This window comes from Arctopsyche grandis, chromosome 2 (assembly GCF_051622035.1).
Source record: "Arctopsyche grandis isolate Sample6627 chromosome 2, ASM5162203v2, whole genome shotgun sequence".
NCBI classification, from domain to species: Eukaryota; Metazoa; Arthropoda; class Insecta; order Trichoptera; family Hydropsychidae; genus Arctopsyche; species Arctopsyche grandis.
This window is the reverse complement of record NC_135356.1, coordinates 7350475-7372279: the sequence shown is the minus strand read 5'-3', so window position 1 is coordinate 7372279 and position 21805 is coordinate 7350475. Positions and strand designations below refer to the sequence as shown.

The window sequence follows — 21805 nt, the reverse complement described above, 5'->3', positions numbered from 1 at the left end:
TGCATGTGCTTTATATATTATATTATATATTTGAATTATGCATGTTTTTATAACGTCAATTCACATATTTATAACATACACAGTTTACACGCATCCTTTATAAAATACCTGCTCAATTTACTCTCACAAACATAATCGCTTCATTGACATAAGCACAAGTATTTTACACAATTTGTAGTTTAACCAGTTGTACTGCAAATAAAATTCTATATATATATATATACACACACAAGTGATTAATAAATATTAAAACTGTAGTATTTGTGATTAATAAAATTAAATTATAATTAAACCAAAATAAACTATAATTATTTAAAAAAAAAAAGATAAAAAAAAATTAAACCAAAAATTAAACTAAATTAAAGATATAACTTTACAATGAAAAACATTACGTACTTCCACAGAAATCGTCGATGAGAGAAAGCAAGTTGCGATTAAGCAGTTAAATGATAAATCGAAACGTCGTAGAAGTGATGAAGTCGAGGAAGAGATCATTGAAGAAGAACTGATCAAGAGAATACAATTAAGAAAACCGAGCGAACAATACGAATCATTCTCTGAAGAAAACACCCAAAATAGAGCGGACAGTCCTAGAGAGTACGATTCGGCCGTTCCTTTTGACACGAGTTCTAGTATTTTGGAAGTCATTCCAATATCACAAACAGTCAACATGGCTGCACCGATCTCGCAAATCAACGAGAAAGCTCAAGTGAAATTGGAAACTCACATAGCGATAGTTGAAAAACATGTAACTTCCCAAGAGAACGAAATAAACAGCACCGCTAAAGAACATTTGCAAGCATTCGCCAAACCTCAAATGATGCCTTTACATCCATTTGAAGTTAGCGAAGTTGAGGCACATTCCCAAACTGACGAGCTGACGACCAAAATGGACTTCGTAGCCGTAGTTCCTAAAAAGTCTCTCACTTTCAACGACAGTCTCATAACTACCGAAGCTCAAGTCAACGATGAAGTATCCTATTTGGAAAAGATGAACATCGGAAAAGATTATGCAAGCACTGAGCTTATTTTACAAGAGGCTATGAACATCGCAGAGCCTATGGTCTCAGATAAGGAAGACATTTACAAAGCGTTCAAGCCTAGCGAACAAGCCACGGCCAACAAAGAATACGTTTCCCAACAATCGATCATGATCACTGAAGTGAGAGACGAATTAAGAGAAGGTCAATTGGCCGACATGGTCAGAGAAAAGTCAGCAAAACCGAACATAGGAATCAACGTCAATGAATCTTTACAAGTCAATGAAGTGTTTGTCGATGACAAATCAGGTAAGTATTATCCTGAACTATTCGTGCCGACGGAAACGGCTACAACAAATGTCACCACGGCTATTCAGCTTACGACGCATGAAATGGTCGCTCCTGAAACTGAGGGAGACTTTGCTTCTATTAAGTTACCTCCTTCTCAAGCTGCGGATATGACTTTGAACTTAGATGAAAGCATAATTGTGTCCGAATATGGAATTCAGGACAAAGAGGACGTACTTCCAGAGTCTAACGCTCCATCTTATGTGGAAGCTAGCTCTGAATACTCCTTGCTGAAGAGCATTTCTAGTTTCATACCGGATATAAACATGAAAGAAACGACTTTCGTAAAGCAGGAGTTAGAAGGCAAAACTGCTGGATTGGATCTGATCGAACAGGAGCATGTGACTCATACAGAAGTCGTTATAAATGAAGTTGAAGACGAATATTCTCCAATGGCAAAAAGCACTGAAAAAGCTACCACGGCATTTAATTTGCTGGAAGCTGGAAACGTCATGTCAGTGAGCGTTCAAGAATCAGAATCAGATTTAACCCTGAAAGCTCCCAACAAAGGCGTAAAAGCCGAGTTGAGCGTTGGCGAAAAAGAATCGATCTCAACTACTGAAGTTCAAAGTCAATATCGCTCTTCGGAATTCGAAGGCAAATTTAAAATGGAAGAAGAAAAATCTACAGCGTCCATTGAACCATACACAGCGAAAATGGTGTCATTTACTATGTCACACGAAGGAGAGGTTGATTCTGAATTTGCACTTAAGAAAGTGTCTAAAGTTGAGACCAGCTACACTCCAAACGAAGGTTTGACAATTACAGATACATCAGTAGTAGAGAAAGAGAATGTATTTTCAAGTCCAGCTGGTCCAATGCTACAGCAGAGCAAAATGTCACAATCTCACGCGCTAAAAACGTCAGTCGTTGAAGAAGTCAATGTTGTAACAAGTGCCGATAGTATAACTGATACCAAAGTTCAAGAAAGTCGAGCAACTCCTAAGCAGAGTTTCTTCAATGAATTTACAGTAGAAGAAGCGATAACTTCTGAAAATATTCAATACACTGAAAAGAGCACGACAGCAAACGTTAGCGCGGAAGCTGTAGTTTCAGAACTAGCTGGAATCAGCGTCAGCCAAGTGGTGTCTAGTGATAAAGAACAACTTTTGACTACTGAGGAGGCACCGAGCAAACAATTTGCGACCTCCGATATGGCAATAGATCATGTCATAGCGACAACTTCAGAAGTAATGCCAGAACCTCTAGCAGCTCCATTTGAAAAGTTCGTTAACAAATTGGAAAAGGCTGATAAACACCAATCTACGTTCCATTCGGTAGTAGTAAGCTCGCAAGAAACAGTTGAAAACGAGAGCCAACTGGAAGCATTCAATAAACCAGATGAAAAATCGATACCTTTGACAATGAATGAGGAAGCTTTCCTTCCGATCAAAGTGTCTCAGGTGATAAGCCAAGAATCTGAATCCCTTTACGAGGGTAAATCTCCTGACACCTGTGTAGCATCCATTGGAAATATAACAGGAAGAAATCTTCCAGTTTTATCTGAGACTATGTTCAATACCGGAATAGGATACATTCAGCCAGACGATTTAAATCTTCAAAATGCTCAACCATCCAGTAATCTGCATACGGAATTACAAGTGTGTCAGCCTCATATTACTGAGAGTGAAAAGGTGCTGGATGCAAGTGAAAAGCCAAGTGCAAAGGAGGCAGAGCTTATTTTCATACCGGATAGGAGTGTAGTAATAGAGGAAGTTATTACTAATATTAATACTTCAGATATGTCTGAAAAGAAAAAGCCTTTTAACGATTCTGCTATTGTTTCGATATCTGAGAATGAAGCTCTCATATCGCAAGAGGTTCAAATCACTGGAAACAGCAATGATATGACTATTGAAAAAGTTAAAGATGAAAAAGCAACAGCTCAGAACGAAGCGCTATCGATCGCTATGTCAAATGAAGTGGTTACCGCGGAATCGGAAGGTACTTATAAAGCTGACGAAACACCATCAAATCTCATGTCAGCAAGTGCTAATTTCATACACAGGGAAGGATTATCAGTTAGCGAGGTTTTCGCCGATGTTCGAGAGACTGAATTGAAGATTAAGGAAACGGTCGACTTCACCGCCGAAACTAAAGTTTTAGACAAAGTAGGAAAAGTAGCGATGAAGTCTGAGATAATACTATCGTCAGAAACTACAGATTTTGATGTGAAAGAGGACTTGGCGTGTACAGCCAATACAGAACACATTCCCCTCTCGACTATTGAGCGTTCTGAAATGATCGCTGAAGAGCGGGAGGGTGTTTTGAATATACCATCTGTGGAATTAGGTAAGCGTGCCGAATTGGATATGGCCGAAAGGGAGAGTGTTTTCACCTCGATCGTAATCGCCGACGATAAGGAAGACGTACTGAACGAAATCGATAAACCAAAAGAAATATTAGCGACATCGAACATAATCCCTCTACAGAGCTCTCTCAAAACACAAATCGTTCCTGATAATTCCGTTACGGATCTTGAAATTCAAAAGACACCTACAACCACCGCAAGTTTACACCACACACTCCTTACTTCATTAATCAACACAGACATATCGTCGGCAGAACTCGAAGGTCTATTACTTAAAGATGTACTGCCCGATAGTAAGCGCGCGGAAACATCGCTGAACTGCGTGCCTGTGGCACTAATCACAGAAACCCAAGTGCAAGACAGCGAAGTCGACTTGGCGCCTGGAAAAGCCACAGAATCTATGCAGGCTCAAGTCGAATTCTTAGACAAACTTGTGGCGCAAAAGACTCAAGTCGAAGCCCAAGATATAACGACAAACTTCGAACAAACCCCCCTCAAACCTCAAGAAGCACAAACATCCCATTGCACTTTCGAGGCGTTACAACAATCGAAACACGTCATTGCCGAAAAAGAGACTCAATTCGAAGAGGCGCAAAGCTTCTTGAGCAAAATGCCAGATGTGTCATTTGAACTGGAGAAATCGGTCAACATATCCGAGGTGTTTCCACAAAGTGAAGATTTGGATCAGAGACAGGTTGATATTCCGTCGTTCAAATCTCTCGCTGAAGATACAAACATTTCGCAATATATTCCAAGCATGAAAGTTGCGCAAAAAACTGAAGTCCAAACCGAGGACAGCGTTGAAAGAGTACAAGCGGAAAATATTGGCCCGCAGAAGGCATCTCTAGAAACTATTCCACAAGAGCCTTATCAATGCCAAGAAGTACTCGTGGGTGAAAATGAAGGCAATTTAGACAGCCTCCCAGAGCGACAAACGAAAACGGCAAACGTCAACATAAGCGAAAAAGAAAGCGTCAACGTAAGTTCGGTAGTGTGCGCTGATATAGAATCGGATTTGATCACGTCTAAACTTCCCGCTGAAGAGAAAGCGATGCCTAATTATACTGCGCAAAGAGTGGCTCAAAAGTCTGAAGTAGTCTGTGATTATAATCCAGAAGAGTTAAAGCACATAGCACCTGTGCTCGGTACTGTAAAATCTGGACGTACTCCGCTAGAAAGTTTACAACATACAGAATCAATCGTGAACGAGAAAGAAAATGTTTTAGAAGAAATGAAAATGGATAAGAAATTCGCCAACGTCGATTGGCAAACAGATAAGCCTGTGATCACGACCGAAACGCACTTGTCCGAAAACGAGCAGTATGAAGACTTTAGCGGTCGGTATGAGACTAAAATGGCGGCTAGGACTGTCGATGTAAATAGAATGGCGGCAGTTCAAGAAAGTGTCGAGGTTAGTAGTGGAACTGATGCGCTGGCGGAAACGGAAGTTCCATCGGCTAAAACGGCGAAGAGGCAGTTAGATGGGGGCCGCGATACTGCTCAGCAGGCTATTGTGACGGCTGAGGAGGCACTCGGCCACGTAGGGGCAGAGCGCCCCAAAACGGACACAGCATCCTTGCTCCATGAGCCTCACGCGGGTCTCTCTACAAGCTTCGTACTCGCCGCCGATAAGGAGGCGCCACTCGCTCCAGAAGAGCGCGAGCGCCGCCTAGCGGCACCAGCTCTAGAACCACAACATCCTGTAACCGTCAGCGAAATCAGCGCTCAAGACGATAACGTCCAACCTCAAGAAGAACTGAAAAAACCTCAACCTCAATTAGCAACTGCCCTATTCGCCTCTCATCCAGAAGCTGCGCAAACGCAACTCACGGATGCAATGTGGTCTACAGACAATCTCCAAAGCCTAAAAGCCGACACCACTACTGCCAATGTAATTCGAGACCAAATGGTTGGATTAACCACGATACAGCCTCTAACCGGAGAGACTGCCACCGATTACGATAAAGACGTTTCTAGAAGCACAGGCGTAGCTAAAACGCTTCTCGTTGAATGCACTAGTCTCATAGTATCAAAAGAGCAAGTTTCAGAAAAAGAAGACAGTCTTTCAGCGATGAAACGTCCAGATCAGACCAATGCTCAAGTTGAATTTTTAAGCGATGTAGCTCTGCAACATTCACTCGTTAGGTCGGAAGAACTACCCACAGAGTTCGACAAGTTTTCCGCTAAGCCAGCGCAAGGAAATGTCAAACATCAACTCATCGAAGGTTTATCAATTAGTGAAAACATTGTGCACGAATTCGAAGGTAAATCTGCTGATTTCGAATATACCAAGAGCAATTTGAAACCGTCTGAAAACATAAATGAATTCGTGAGCATCGATGTGTCCGAAGTCATTCCAAACACGCAAGAGGGAGTTTTGAATATCGAAAGCGTAACCCCAGTCCTTGTCGATACTAAATTAATTCCACAATCTTCTGTGGCGATGAGCGAAGTGAATGCCGAAATGGACATTCAATACATAACAAAGGATCGCACGATTACCGCAAACGCGGCTGTAGAATTCGTAGAAGGATCTGGAATATGTGTGTCGGAGAACTTCGTGAGTGATTCTGAAAATGTTTTCAACGAAAAACTTAAAGCCCCAACACAGACAGCAAACGTATCGCTCAAAGAGAGCAGCGGTTTGACAATATCTGAAATAGGCACAAATGAAAGAGAAAATGAATTTGAACGCACCTCCCAACTGGAAGAAAGGGTGGCTACCACAAAGATTTCAGGTCTTCATCATGTCGTTCAAAAAGAAGTTGTCGAACCGGAAACTAACGTAGAAAACATTACAATAAGCGAAACGCAAAAAAGTCAAGCAACAACTCAACAAACGGAATTGCAACATCTATCTCGTTTCGAAACCCCTGTTTACACACAAGAAGGTGAATTTGAGACTATAAGCCAATTAGAAGGTAAAGTTGCAACTACAAACATTTCAGGTCTTCATCATGTGGTTCAAAAGGAAGTTATCGAGCCGGAAACAAATGTAGAGACTATAAAAATAACAGAAACTCTGAAGAGTCAAGCGACTACACAGCAAACCGAATTACAACATTTGTCTCGATTCGAAACCCCCGTTTATACCCAAGAAGGTGAATTTGAAACTATTATCCAACTCGAAGGGAAAATGGCTACAACAAAAATATCCGGTCTTCATCACGTGGTTCAAAAGGAAGTTGTCGAACCCGAAACAAATGTAGAGACCATAAAAATAACAGAAACCCTGAAGAGCCAAGCAACCCAACAGCAGACCGAATTACAACATATATCTCGTTTCGAAACTCCAGTTTACACACAAGAAGGTCAATTTGAGACTATTTCTCAATTAGAAGGTAAAGTTGCCACTACAAACATTTCGGGTCTACATCACGTGGTTCAAAAAGAAGTAATTGAACCGGAAACAAACATTGAAACTATAAAGACAACTGAAACACTAAAAAGTCAAGCGACTCCACAACAGACCGAATTACAACACATTTCTCGTTTCGAAACTCCGGTTTATACACAAGAAGGTCAATTTGAAACTATAAGCCAGTTGGAAGGTAAAGTTGCCACTACAAACATTTCCGGTCTTCACCATGTTGTACAGAAAGAAGTTGTTGAGCCAGAAACAAATGTAGAGACTATAAAAATAACTGAAACTTTAAAAAGTCAAGCGACTACCCAACAGACTGAATTACAACATTTATCTCGTTTCGAAACTCCGGTTTACACACAAGAAGGTCAATTTGAATCCATAAGTCAGTTGGAAGGAAAAGTGGCTACAACGAACATTTCTGGCCTTCATCATGTAGTTCAAAAAGAAGTAATTGAACCGGAAACGAATGTAGAAAATATAAAGACAACTGAAACCCTAAAGAGTCAGGCAACTCCGCAACAGACCGAATTACAGCACATATCTCGTTTCGAAACTCCAGTTTACACACAAGAAGGTGAATTTGAGACCATAATTCAGTTGGAAGGCAAAACTGCTACTACAAATATTTCAGGGCTTCATCATGTAGTACAAAAGGAAGTAATTGAACCGGAAACGAATGTAGAAAATATAAAGACAACTGAAACCCTAAAGAGTCAAGCGACTCCCCAACAAACTGAATTACAGCACATATCTCGTTTTGAAACTCCAGTTTATACACAAGAAGGTGAATTTGAGACCATAATTCAGTTGGAAGGCAAAACTGCCACTACAAATATTTCAGGTCTTCATCATGTTGTACAAAAAGAAGTAATTGAACCGGAAACAAATGTAGAAAATATTAAGTCAACTGAAACACTAAAGAGTCAAGCGACGACCCAACAGACTGAATTACAACATTTATCTCGTTTCGAAACTCCGGTTTACACACAAGAAGGTGAATTTGAGACCATAATTCAGTTAGAAGGAAAAGTGGCTACGACAAATATTTCTGGTCTTCATCACGTAGTTCAAAAAGAAGTAATTGAACCGGAAACAAACGTTGAAACTATAAAGACAACTGAAACACTAAAAAGTCAAGCGACTCAACAACAGACCGAATTACAACACATTTCTCGTTTCGAAACTCCGGTTTATACACAAGAAGGTCAATTTGAAACTATAATCCAGTTGGAAGGTAAAGTTGCTACCACAAATATTACAGGTGTTCATCACGTTGTACAAAAGGAAGTTGTCGAGCCCGAAACAAATGTGGAAAATATTAAAACAACTGAAACATTAAAGAGTCAAGCGACACCTCACCAAACAGAACTTGAGTACTTGTCCCGTTTTGAAACACCAGTGTATACACAAGAAGGAGAATTTGAAAATATTACTCAATTAGAGGGTAAAGTTGCCACTACAAATATTTCAGGACTACATCATGTTGTACAAAAAGAGGTTATAGAACCAGAAACAAATGTAGAAAATATAAATATAACTGAAACAATAAAGAGTCAAGCAACTACCCAACAGACTGAATTACAACATTTGTCGCTTTACGAAACTCCGGTTTATACACAAGAAGGTGAATTTGAAACTATAAGCCAATTAGAAGGAAAAAAGGCTACCACCAACATTTCAGGACTTCACCATGTGGTCCAAAAAGAAGTTGTAGAACCGGAAACAAACGTAGAGGATATAAAAACAACCGAAACTTTAAAAAGCCAAGCAACACCTCATCAAACAGAATTAGAGTATTTGTCTCGATTCGAAACCCCTGTGTATACACAAGAAGGTGAATTTGAATCCATAACCCAACTAGAGGGTAAAAAAGCGACAACTAACATTTCTAGCCTTCATGTAGTTCAAAATGAAATCATTGAACCCGAAACGAATATTGAAGGTTTAACCATAACCGAAATGTTGCAAACGACTGGAACTTTGGATATAGAACCAGCTTCGGCAATATTTAAAAGAGATCAAGTCGTTTTAGAAAGTACTCAATCCAATGAAGATGTGTTGAATATGAACTTGGTTCGTATACATCCAACGCAAACGGAATTTACAAGCGTCGTTCAAGAAGAGGTCTTCGTATCGGGAAAAGATGAAAACTTTGAACCGACAAAAACGGTAACTCAAACCGTTGACGTAATATTTACTGAGAAGAAGGGGGTTACTATTCAAGAAACGTTCCCACAGTTCGACGACAGCGACTTAGATAAGAGTCGTCCTAACGAAGCTTTCGCGAATGTCGATTTCATACAAAACACAGCCAAATTCTTGACAGAGGTCATAGCAGACCAAACAATAAACAAACTGACGTCAACAATCACCAAAGACGAAACCTATGCCAAACTAGAGCAAGAAAAACCAAACGAACCCATCAATATTGAACAGTATACTGCACAAGACAACTACGCCACATTCGAAGAATTCAAATCACAAACCAGAAAGGCTTCGGTGAAGCTGAATGAATTGACCAACATTTATATCGATGAAAACACTGTTTTCGATCAGGAAGGTGAGTACTTGCCGGTAACACATATTGCGTCATGTTCGATTGTTGCGTACGAAGATGATTCGTCCGTGGTAATAAGAGACGGTTTTAAAGGAACCAGAATAGGTTGCGTCGCGAACGGTAAACATGATAGGGAAACACACCAAGTTATACAAACACACGATGAAACTACAGAATACACAGTGCCACAGATCACTCACATACCAGAAGAAGATACACACAAACAATATAAAAAACGACCGAAACCAACGACTACCGCCACACTTACAGATAAAGACGAAAACATTAAAACAGATATCACAGATACAGACGATCAAATTTATCAAACCACGACAGAACTTCCTGAAGAAATCGTCGAAAAAGTAGTTCATGACGAGAGTACAGGTAAGTCAACGCGTAAAATAACTAAAAAGCGCGTAATTAAACAGAAAAATGAAAACTCTGAGGAGACAATGACCTTAATAACAGTAATTTGTAACGATGAACAGCCAGTGACTACATTGGAGGTTGTAACGCACGATGACAAAAAAATTGTAAAACATGAGCCTCAAATTATAGAAGAATCACCTGAAGTTACAGAAACTGTAATCGTAGAAGACAAAGCAGGAGTAGTGCACAAAAAGGTAATAAAAAAACGCAGAATTAAAAGAGTAGTTGATGGAAATGAAAAGATAATAGAAATTACCACCACACAAAAAAACAATGAAAATCCAGTTACAACTGTTGTGGAAAAATTGCCAAAAGAATCAAATGTATTTTTCGAAGAAACTAAATCACTTCCAAAGCTTATAAAAGATCAAGCCGTGACAATTGAAGAAGTTCCTGAAGAAATTACAGTTTCAGAAATTCTTTCTGATAAAAATTTGCCTCTTAAAAGGACAGTGAAAAAGAAAATTTTCAAAAAGAAAAAAGGATCAAAAGAAGAAATTACAGAAATTGTAATTATAGAAGAGGGCAAAAATAAACCTGTAACTATCGTAACTGTCGAGGAATTCGATGTCGATGAAACAGCAGAAAAATTAAAACCTTTCAAAGTAACCAAAAAGCAGGCGAATGTTACTGAAGAATATCCGGAGACTATTACAGTGACGGAAGTACAAACCCATGGAGGAAAATTGGAACGTAGGAAGATAAAAAAGCGAGTGATAAAGAAAGATTTGGGACCGCAACAAGAAATTACGGAAATCGTTACGGTGGAAGAAGACGGTAAAGAGCCCGTCACAACCGTAGACGTTCAAATTATCGAGACCGTATTACTCGAAACAAAACCACTCGAGGAAAAGCCCGTGGAAGCAGATAAACCGATAGAGATTATTGAGAAAAAGAAGAAAAAAATAACCGAAACGAAAGTGGCTCCAGAAGAAGAGCAGCCTGCAGAAGAACAAGTGGAACCTATCGAAGAAATAATTGAACAGCCGGAAGAAGTTATCGAAGAGACTATAACGGACGACACTGGAAAAATAATTAAAAAAAAAATAATGAAGAAAAAAATGATAAAAAAATCAATTACTCACAAACAAGAACAATCCGCTGAAGCAATTCCTCAGGAAGAAAAAATCGAACCAATTGATGAGGTCACAGAATATCCCGTCGAAGTCATTGAAGAGACTGTACCAGATGAAACTGGAAAGATAATTAAAAGAAAGATTATAAAAAAGAAGATAACTAGGAAAATTGTTGTGGTTAAGAAAGGAGGACAGCTAGAAGAAGAAATCAAACCGGTAGCAGAAGTCAAAGAATATCCGGAAGAAGTGGTCGAAGAAATTGTACCAGATGAGAAAACCGACAAACCAACCAAAAAGATTACCAAAAAACGAATTTACAAAAAGAAAGACGGTACAGTTGAGGAAACGATGACAGTAAAAACGGTTATTCGGGGTGATGAGAAGCCTGTGACAACTGTTGAAGTTGTCACACAAGATGAAACCGTTCCCGAAGAAGTAATCGTAATAGAGGAACCACAAATTGTTGAAGAAATGCCAGAGGTTACGGAAACTGTCGAAGTTGAAGATAAAACTGGCAAAATTCACAAGAAGGTTATTAAGAAACGAAAGATCAAGAGAGTGGTTGACGGGGAAGAAAAGGTCACAGTAATACCAACTACGCAAGAAGGAACCGAGAAACCGGTCACGACAGTGGTTGAAAAAACTGAAGAATCGGGTGACATATTTGAAGAAACGAAATCTCTTCCACAGTTCCTACAAGAAGAAGCTGTGACAATTGAAGAACTACCCGAAGAAGTCGTCGTTACAGAAGTACGAACCGAAGAAGGCTTGCCCGAAAAGCGCACAATAAAAAAGAAGGTACTCAAAAAGAGAAAGGGTTCCAGAGAAGAAGTTACAGAAATTGTAACTATACAAGAGGGCAAAAAGAAACCCCAAACCACCGTAACTGTCGAGGAATTCGATTTTGATGAAACGACAGAAAAACTCAAACCCCTCAACGTATCCAAAAAACAGGCGAAGGTTACTGAGGAATATCCAGAAACTGTTACGGTGACGGAAGTACAAACCCATGAAGGAAAAGTGGAACGTAAGAAAATCAGAAAGCGGGTGATAAAGAAAGATTTGGGACCTCAACAAGAAATCACTGAAATTGTTACGGTGGAAGAAGACGGTAAAGAGCCGGTCACAACCGTAGACGTTCAAATTATCGAGACCGATTTATTTGAAACTAAACCTCTCGTAGAAAAGCCCGTGGAAGACGAAAAACCGAACGAGGTTATTGAGAAAAAGAAGAAAATCGTTAGGAAAAAGATTACCGAAACAAAAGTGGCTCCAGAAGAAGAGCAACCTACAAAAGCACAAGTGGAACCAATTGAAGAAATAATTGAACAGCCGGAAGAAGTAATCGAAGAGACTGTAACGGACGACACTGGAAAAATAATTAAAAAGAAGATAATAAAGAAAAAGGTGATCAAAAAATCTATTACCCACAAACAAGAAAAACCCTCTGAAGAAATTCCCGAGGAAGAAAAATTGGAACCGGTTGAAGAAATAACAGAACAGCCTGAAGAAGTCATCGAAGAGTCGATTACAGATGACACCGGAAGAATTATTAAAAAGAAGATTATTAAAAAGAAAGTAATCAAGAAAACAGTTGTCATTAAGGAAGAAAAACAACCGGGAGAAGAAGTAAAACCAATAGAAGAAGTTAAAGAATATCCGGAAGAAGTTGTCGAGGAAATTGTTCCAGATGAGAAAACTGGTAAACCAACCAAAAAGATTACCAAAAAACGAATTTTCAAAAAGAAAGACGGTACAGTTGAGGAAACCATGACAGTGAAGACGGTTATTCGGGGTGATGAAAAGCCTGTGACCACTGTTGAAGTCATAACTCAAGATGAAACCGTTCCCGAAGAAATAATCGTAAGAGAGGAACCACAAATTGTTGAAGAAATGCCAGAGGTTACGGAAACTGTCGAAGTTGAAGATAAAACTGGCAAAATTCACAAGAAGGTTATTAAGAAACGAAAGATCAAGAGAGTGGTTGATGGGGAAGAAAAGGTCACAGTAATAACAACTACGCAAGAAGGAACCGAGAAACCGGTCACGACAGTGGTTGAAAAAACTCCTGAAGAATCGGGTGACATATTTGAAGAAACGAAATCTCTTCCACAATTCCCACAAGAAGAAGCTGTGACTATTGAAGAACTTCCCGAAGAAGTCGTCGTAACAGAAGTACGAACCGAAGAAGGTTTGCCCGAAAAACGCACCATAAAAAAGAAAGTACTCAAAAAGAGAAAGGGTTCCAAAGAACAAGTCACAGAAATTGTAACTATACAAGAGGGCAAAAAGAAACCCCAAACTACCGTAACTGTTGAGGAATTCGATATCGATGAAACGACAGAAAAACTCAAACCTCTCAAAGTAACTGAAAAACAGGCGAATGTTACTGAGGAATATCCAGAAACTGTTACTGTGAGGGAAGTACAAACCCACGAAGGAAAAGTGGAACGTAAGAAGATCAAAAAGCGGGTGATAAAGAAAGATTTGGGATCGCAACAAGAAATCACGGAAATTGTTACGGTGGAAGAAGACGGTAAAGAGCCCGTCACAACCGTAGGCATTCAAATTATCGAGACCGAATTACTTGAAACTAAACCTCTCGACGAAAAGCCCGTGGAAGAAGAAAAACCGAAAGAGGTTATTGAGAAAAAGAAGAAAATCGTTAAGAAAAAGATTACCAAAACGAAAGTGGCTCCAGAAGAAGAGCAGTCTACAAAAGAACAAGTGGAACCGATTGAAGAAATAATTGAACAGCCAGAAGAAGTTATCGAAGAGTCTATTACTGATGACACCGGAAGAATTATTAAAAAGAAGGTAAGAAGAAAAACGGTTGTGATTACGGAAGAAAAAGAGCCAAAAAATAATCTTAAATCAATAGAAGAAGTCAAAGAATATCCAGAGGAACATTTTGAGGAAATAGTTCCAGACAGAATAACGGGAAAACCTACTAAAAAGATTACCAGAAAGCGCATATTTAAAAAGGTTGGATCACCAAAAAATGCAATTGTTCTAAATACCATGACATATGGAGACGAAAAACCAGTTACGACATTGGAAGATAATGGATGTGACGAAAAAGTTCAAGTTTTACCCGACATTAAAATGACCATTTCATTCACTGATAAAAAAAAGATTCATAAAAAGATTATAAAAGAAACAAGAGTAAAAAAATTGATTAATGATCACCCAATCATAACAGTATTTTCAAATGTCGAAGAAGATTTCAAAATTTCTACGACTATATCACAAAATGCTATAGATGCAGATGTAACAGAATTTCTTCCTCAATTTTCTGAGGAAAACGCTTTGGATATCGAAGAACTTCCTGAAGAAATTACCGCTACTGAACAGTATACCCCTTCAGGTGAAGTTACAACACGTGTAATTAAAAAAAAAAGGTTTAGGAAAAGGGTTAATTCAAAGTACGAAATCACCAATTTAACTATTACGCAAGAAGGTCAAAACGAACCAGAAATTACTTCATACGTCGATGAGTTTGACGTGCCAAAGGAAATAAAATCCGGGGAAAACGTTGAACCAAAATTACCGTGCGTGCAGTATCCAGACGTTTTTTGTACAGTAGAATTGAAAACTATTGATGGAAAAGAGGAAATTGTAAAGGTGAAAAGACAATTTATCACCAAACCTTTGGAAGATCACTATGAAATTACTGAAATTGTTACAATTGAAAATAATGATGACGTTCCAGTTGTTTATTATGCGAATGACAAAATAGTTGGAAAACCGACTTCACAAACACACACTACTATAATTAATAAAAATACATCACAATTACTTAAAAACATTATAAATTCAAAAACAAAACAAATTACTGCGGACAATACCACAAAAGAAACTGAGCCCAACTTTATCACTAACACTGATTACAATACAACTATACCCTACCACCAAGATGACGACACTGATGAAAATATAACAGACACCCATTTACACACACCAAAGAAAACTCGAAAACCACACAAGAAACAACAGCCCAATGAGATGGACTCTATACATAAACACTCAAAGGCGACAGAAACGCCTGAACACAAAGCAGAAAACACAACAAAACGCACACACCCTACAGAAGGTAACAATCACTTAACACGATTTAATATTTGGTTGCAATCACTAATCACTATTTATAATTCACGACTATTCTTTCTTAATTTTACTTTCAGAAAACTTTGACGAACGCATTCCAATCACACATGGTACACCTCAATTTACCACACAACTTGAGGATTCGCCTCAGGTGACTGAACCAATAGTAATTGAGGACAATTTAGGTAAAGTATCTAAAAGGGTAGTGAAAAAACGGGTTAAAAAAGACGGCCAAGAAGAAATCGTTGAAGTCAGCGAAGTGGAGGAAAAATTGGTAATAATTAATCAAAATAAACCAAAAGAAGAATTACTCGAAGAAGAAGTAACAATAGAAGAAATTCCGGAGGAAACAATTGATACAATTACCAAAAAGAAAATAATAAAGAAAAAAGTCATCAAAAAGAGGGCAGATTTAACAGAGGAAACTATGTCTGAGAAAGATACACCGACACCAGTATCAGAAGGGGAAATTATTGAATCAATAGAACCTTTACAGTATCAAAAAATGCGAGCTCGCATAGTGGAAGATCTTCCGGATAATGTAACAATAACAGAAGTCGAAATACACGATGGAATAATAGATACAAAGAAAATTAAAAGACAAAAAGTTATAAAAGAAATAAGACCACAAGAAGATGTAACGGAAACCGTAACAATCGAAGAGCTAGAAACGACGCCAATAGAAGAAACTCCACAAGAAGAGAGAATGGAGCAAGTTTTGGAATATCCCGACGAAGTCATCGAAGAATCAGTGCCAGATGAAACCGGAAAAATAATTAAAAAGAAAATAATAAAAAGAAAGGTGATCAAAAAGTCAATTCTCCACAAACAAGAAGAACCCTCTGAAGAAATACCTGAGGAAGAAAAATTAGAACCGGTTGAAGAAATAACAGAACAACCTGAAGAAATCATCGAAGAGTCTATTACTGATGACACCGGAAGAATTATCAAAAAGAAGATTATTAAAAAGAAGATAATCAAGAAAACGGTTGTTATTGCGGAAGAAAAACAACCGGAAGAAGAAATCAAAACCGTAGAGGAAGTCAAAGAATATCCGGAAGAAGTTGTCGAGGAAATTGTACCAGATGAAGAGTCTATTACGGATGACACCGGAAAAATTATCAAAAAGAGGATTATTAAAAAAAAGGTAATCAAAAAAACGGTTGTGATTAAAGAAGAAAAACAACGGGAAGAAGAAATCAAACCAGTAGAAGAAGTCAAAGAATATCCGGAAGAAGTAGTCGAGGAAATTGTACCAGATGAAAAAACTGGTAAACCAACCAAAAAGATTACCAAAAAACGAATTTTCAAAAAGAAAGATGGTACAGTTGAGGAAACGATGACAGTGAAGACAGTTATTCGGGGTGATGAAAAGCCTGTGACCACTGTTGAAGTCATAACTCAAGATGAAACCGTTCCCGAAGAAATAATTGTAAGAGAAGAACCACAAATTGTTGAAGAAATGCCAGAGGTTACGGAAACTGTCGAAGTTGAAGATAAAACTGGCAAAATTCACAAGAAGGTTATTAAGAAACGAAAGATCAAGAGAGTGGTTGACGGGGAAGAAAAGGTCACAGTAATAACGACCACGCAAGAAGGAACCGAGAAACCGGTCACGACAGTGGTTGAAAAAACTCCTGAAGAATCGGGTGACATATTTGAAGAAACGAAATCTCTTCCACAATTCCCACAAGAAGAAGCTGTGACAATTGAAGAACTTCCTGAAGAAGTCGTCGTAACAGAAGTACGAACCGAAGAAGGTATGCCCGAAAAACGCACCATAAAAAAGAAGGTACTCAAAAAGAGAAAGGGTTCCAAAGAACAAGTTACAGAAATTGTAACTATACAAGAGGGCAAAAAGAAACCCCAAACTACCGTAACTGTTGAGGAATTCGATGTCGATGAAACGACAGAAAAACTCAAACCTCTCAAAGTAACTGAAAAACAGGCGAAGGTTACTGAGGAATATCCAGAAACTGTTACGGTGACGGAAGTACAAACCCACGAAGGAAAAGTGGAACGTAAGAAGATCAAAAAGCGGGTGATAAAGAAAGATTTGGGACGGCAACAAGAAATCACGGAAATTGTTACGGTGGAAGAAGACGGTAAAGAGCCCGTTACAACCGTAGACGTTCAAATTATCGAAACCGAATTACTTGAAACCAAACCTCTCGGCGAAAAGCCCGTGGAAGAAGAAAAACCGAAAGAGGTTATTGAGAAAAAGAAGAAAATCATTAAGAAAAAGATTACCGAAACGAAAGTGGCTCCAGAAGAAGAGCAGCCTACGGAAGAACAAGTGGAACCAATTGAAGAAATAATTGCACAGCCGGAAGAAGTAATCGAAGAGACTGTAACGGACGACTCTGGAAAAATAATTAAAAAGAAGATAATTAAGAAAAAGGTGATCAAAAAATCTATTACCCACAAAAAAGAAGAACCCTCCGAAGAAATTCCCGAGGAAGAAAAATTAGAACCGTTTGAAGAAATAACAGAACAACCTGAAGAAGTCATCGAAGAGTCGATTACAGATGACACCGGAAGAATTATTAAAAAGAAAGTAATCAAGAAAACAGTTGTCATTAAGGAAGAAAAACAACCGGAAGAAGAAGTAAAACCGATAGAAGAAGTTAAAGAATATCCGGAAGAAGTTGTCGAGGAAATTGTTCCAGATGAGAAAACTGGAAAACCAACCAAAAAGATTACCAAAAAACGAATTTTCAAAAAGAAAGACGGTACAGTTGAGGAAACCATGACAGTGAAGACGGTTATTCGGGGTGATGAAAAGCCTGTGACCACTGTTGAAGTCATAACTCAAGATGAAACCGTTCCCGAAGAAATAATCGTAAGAGAGGAACCACAAATTGTTGAAGAAATGCCAGAGGTTACAGAAACTGTCGAAGTTGAAGATAAAACTGGCAAAATTCACAAGAAGGTTATTAAGAAACGAAAGATCAAGAGAGTGGTTGACGGGGAAGAAAAGGTCACAGTAATAACGACCACGCAAGAAGGAACCGAGAAACCGGTCACGACAGTGGTTGAAAAAACTCCTGAAGAATCGGGTGACATATTTGAAGAAACGAAATCTCTTCCACAATTCCCACAGGAAGAAGCTGTGACAATTGAAGAACTTCCTGAAGAAGTCGTCGTAACAGAAGTACGAACCGAAGAAGGTATGCCCGAAAAACGCACCATAAAAAAGAAGGTACTCAAAAAGAGAAAGGGTTCCAAAGAACAAGTTACAGAAATTGTAACTATACAAGAGGGCAAAAAGAAACCCCAAACTACCGTAACTGTTGAGGAATTCGATGTAGATGAAACGACAGAAAAACTCAAACCTCTCAAAGTAACTGAAAAACAGGCGAAGGTTACTGAGGAATATCCAGAAACTGTTACGGTGACGGAAGTACAAACCCACGAAGGAAAAGTGGAACGTAAGAAGATCAAAAAGCGGGTGATAAAGAAAGATTTGGGACCGCAACAAGAAATCACGGAAATTGTTACAGTGGAAGAAGACGGTAAAGAGCCCGTCACAACCGTAGACGTTCAAATTATCGAAACCGAATTACTTGAAACCAAACCTCTCGACGAAAAGCCCGTGGAAGAAGAAAAACCGAACGAGGTTATTGAGAAAAAGAAGAAAATCGTCAGGAAAAAGATTACCGAAACGAAAGTGGCTCCAGAAGAAGAGCAGCCTACGGAAGAACAAGTGGAACCAATTGAAGAAATAATTGAACAGCCGGAAGAAGTAATCGAAGAGTCGGTAACGGACGATACTGGAAAAATAATTAAAAAGAAGATAATAAAGAAAAAGGTGATCAAAAAATCGATTACCCACAAAAAAGAAGAACCCTCCGAAGAAATTCCCGAGGAAGAAAAATTAGAACCGTTTGAAGAAATAACAGAACAACCTGAAGAAGTCATCGAAGAGTCGATTACAGATGACACCGGAAGAATTATTAAAAAGAAGATTATTAAAAAGAAATTAATCAAGAAAACAGTTGTCATTAAGGAAGAAAAACAACCGGAAGAAGAAGTAAAGCCGATAGAAGAAGTTAAAGAATATCCGGAAGAAGTTGTCGAGGAAATTGTTCCAGATGAGAAAACTGGAAAACCAACCAAAAAGATTACCAAAAAACGAATTTTCAAAAAGAAAGACGGTACAGTTGAGGAAACCATGACAGTGAAGACGGTTATTCGGGGTGATGAAAAGCCTGTGACCACTGTTGAAGTCATAACTCAAGATGAAACCGTTCCCGAAGAAATAATCGTAAGAGAGGAACCACAAATTGTTGAAGAAATGCCAGAGGTTACGGAAACTGTCGAAGTTGAAGATAAAACTGGCAAAATTCACAAGAAGGTTATTAAGAAACGAAAGATCAAGAGAGTGGTTGACGGGGAAGAAAAGGTCACAGTAATAACAACTACGCAAGAAGGAACCGAGAAACCGGTCACGACAGTGGTTGAAAAAACTCCTGAAGAATCGAGTGACATATTTGAAGAAACGAAATCTCTTCCACAATTCCCACAAGAAGAAGCTGTGACTATTGAAGAACTTCCCGAAGAAGTCGTCGTAACAGAAGTACGAACCGAAGAAGGTTTGCCCGAAAAACGCACCATAAAAAAGAAGGTACTCAAAAAGAGAAAGGGTTCCAAAGAACAAGTTACAGAAATTGTAACTATACAGGAGGGCAAAAAGAAACCCCAAACTACCGTAACTGTCGAGGAATTCGATGTCGATGAAACGACAGAAAAACTCAAACCTCTCAAAGTAACTGAAAAACAGGCGAAGGTTACTGAGGAATATCCAGAAACTGTTACGGTGACGGAAGTACAAACCCACGAAGGAAAAGTGGAACGTAAGAAGATCAAAAAGCGGGTGATAAAGAAAGATTTGGGACCGCAACAAGAAATCACGGAAATTGTTACAGTGGAAGAAGACGGTAAAGAGCCCGTTACAACCGTAGACGTTCAAATTATCGAAACCGAATTACTTGAAACCAAACCTCTCGAAGAAAAGCCCGTGGAAGAAGAAAAACCGAAAGAGGTTATTGAGAAAAAGAAGAAACTCGTTAAGAAAAAGATTACCGAAACAAAAGTGGCTCCAGAAGAAGAGCAGCCTACGGAAGAACAAGTGGAACCAATTGAAGAAATAATTGAATTGCCGGAAGAAGTAATCGAAGAGACTGTAACGGACGACACTGGAAAAATAATTAAAAAGAAGATAATAAAGAAAAAGGTGATCAAAAAATCTATTACCCACAAACAAGAAGAACCCTCTGAAGAAATTCCCGAGGAAGAAAAAATAGAACCGGTTGAAGACATAACAGAACTGCCGGAAGAAATTGTCGAAGAGTCTTTACCGGATGAAACGGGACAAATAATTAAAAGGAAAATTATAAAGAAAAAAGTGATTAAAAAATTAATAACCAACAAACAAGAAGAACCCACTGAAGAAATGCCTGAAGAAGAAAAAGTACAACCTGTTGAAGAGGTAATGGAACAGCCGGAAGAAGTCATCGAAGAGTTTATTACGGATGACACTGGCTCGATTATTAAAAAGAAGATTATCAAAAAGAGGGTAATCAAGAAAACGGTTGTGATTAAGCAAGTAAAACAACCAGAAGATGAAATAAAACCGACGGAAGAAGTCAAAGAATATCCGGAAGAAATTGTCGAAGAAATTGTACCGGATGAAAAAACCGGGAAACCAACCAAAAAGATTACCAAAAAACGTGTTTTCAAAAAGAAAGACGGTACAGTTGAGGAAACGATGACAGTGAAAACGGTTATTCGGGGTGATGAGAAGCCTGTGACCACTGTTGAAGTCGTAACTCAAGATGAGACAGTTCCCGAAGAAGTAATCGTAAAAGAAGAACCTCAAATTGTAGAAGAAATGCCAGAGGTTACAGAAACTGTCGAAGTGGAAGACAAAACCGGCAAAATTGTCAAAAAAATAATTAAGAAAAGAAAAATCAAGAGAGTAGCTGAAGATGGAAAAGAAAACGTAACGGAAATTATCACAGTTCAAGAAGGTACCGAAAGTCCTAAAACAATGATTAAACAAGTAATTGAAGATATACCCCAAACATTAGAAGATTCTCTTATAATTGAAGAAATCCCAGATAAAACGACAGATGTATTACCTAAAGATATGCCCAAAAAACGATTAATAAAGAAGATTACGAAAAAACAGACTAGTGACTCTAAACCAGAAACACCAAAAGACACACCTGACCAAGGTCCATCTGACGAAATTGAATTATTCGAAATAATCGAACCTCTGTTTGAAAACCCACAACAAGCAAAACTCGTAGATGATCACATGAACACGGTTTCCATACATACGGTTGATACATTATATTGTAATATAACAAAAGCAATACCAATTAACGAAACAAGCGAGATTGAAGAATCTCTTTCAGACATCAAAACTGATTCAGGTAAACCCAAAACAACTCACGACACAAAAAAAGATAAAAAAACACATAAAACCCCCACTACAAATAAAAACACAGAAGATTCTACCATGCCATTGGAACAAAATGATATAATACAAGAGTACGACACGACGCTAACAATTATACCTGCAGTCAAAGACACTAAAAACTCAACAACACACATATATGAAGG

The 21805-nt window shown here is 38.5% G+C and overlaps 1 protein-coding gene across 1 annotated transcript in view; it reads left to right on the top strand.

Moving 5' to 3' along the window:
* Positions 1–21805, top strand: part of sls (sallimus) — a 107494-nt gene that overhangs the window by 58953 nt on the left and 26736 nt on the right. The window contains exons 32-33 of the mRNA XM_077446056.1: positions 405–15161; positions 15253–21804. Coding sequence (XP_077302182.1) covers positions 405–15161; positions 15253–21804 — 21309 coding nt within the window. The remainder of the gene's footprint in view (positions 1–404; positions 15162–15252; position 21805) is intronic.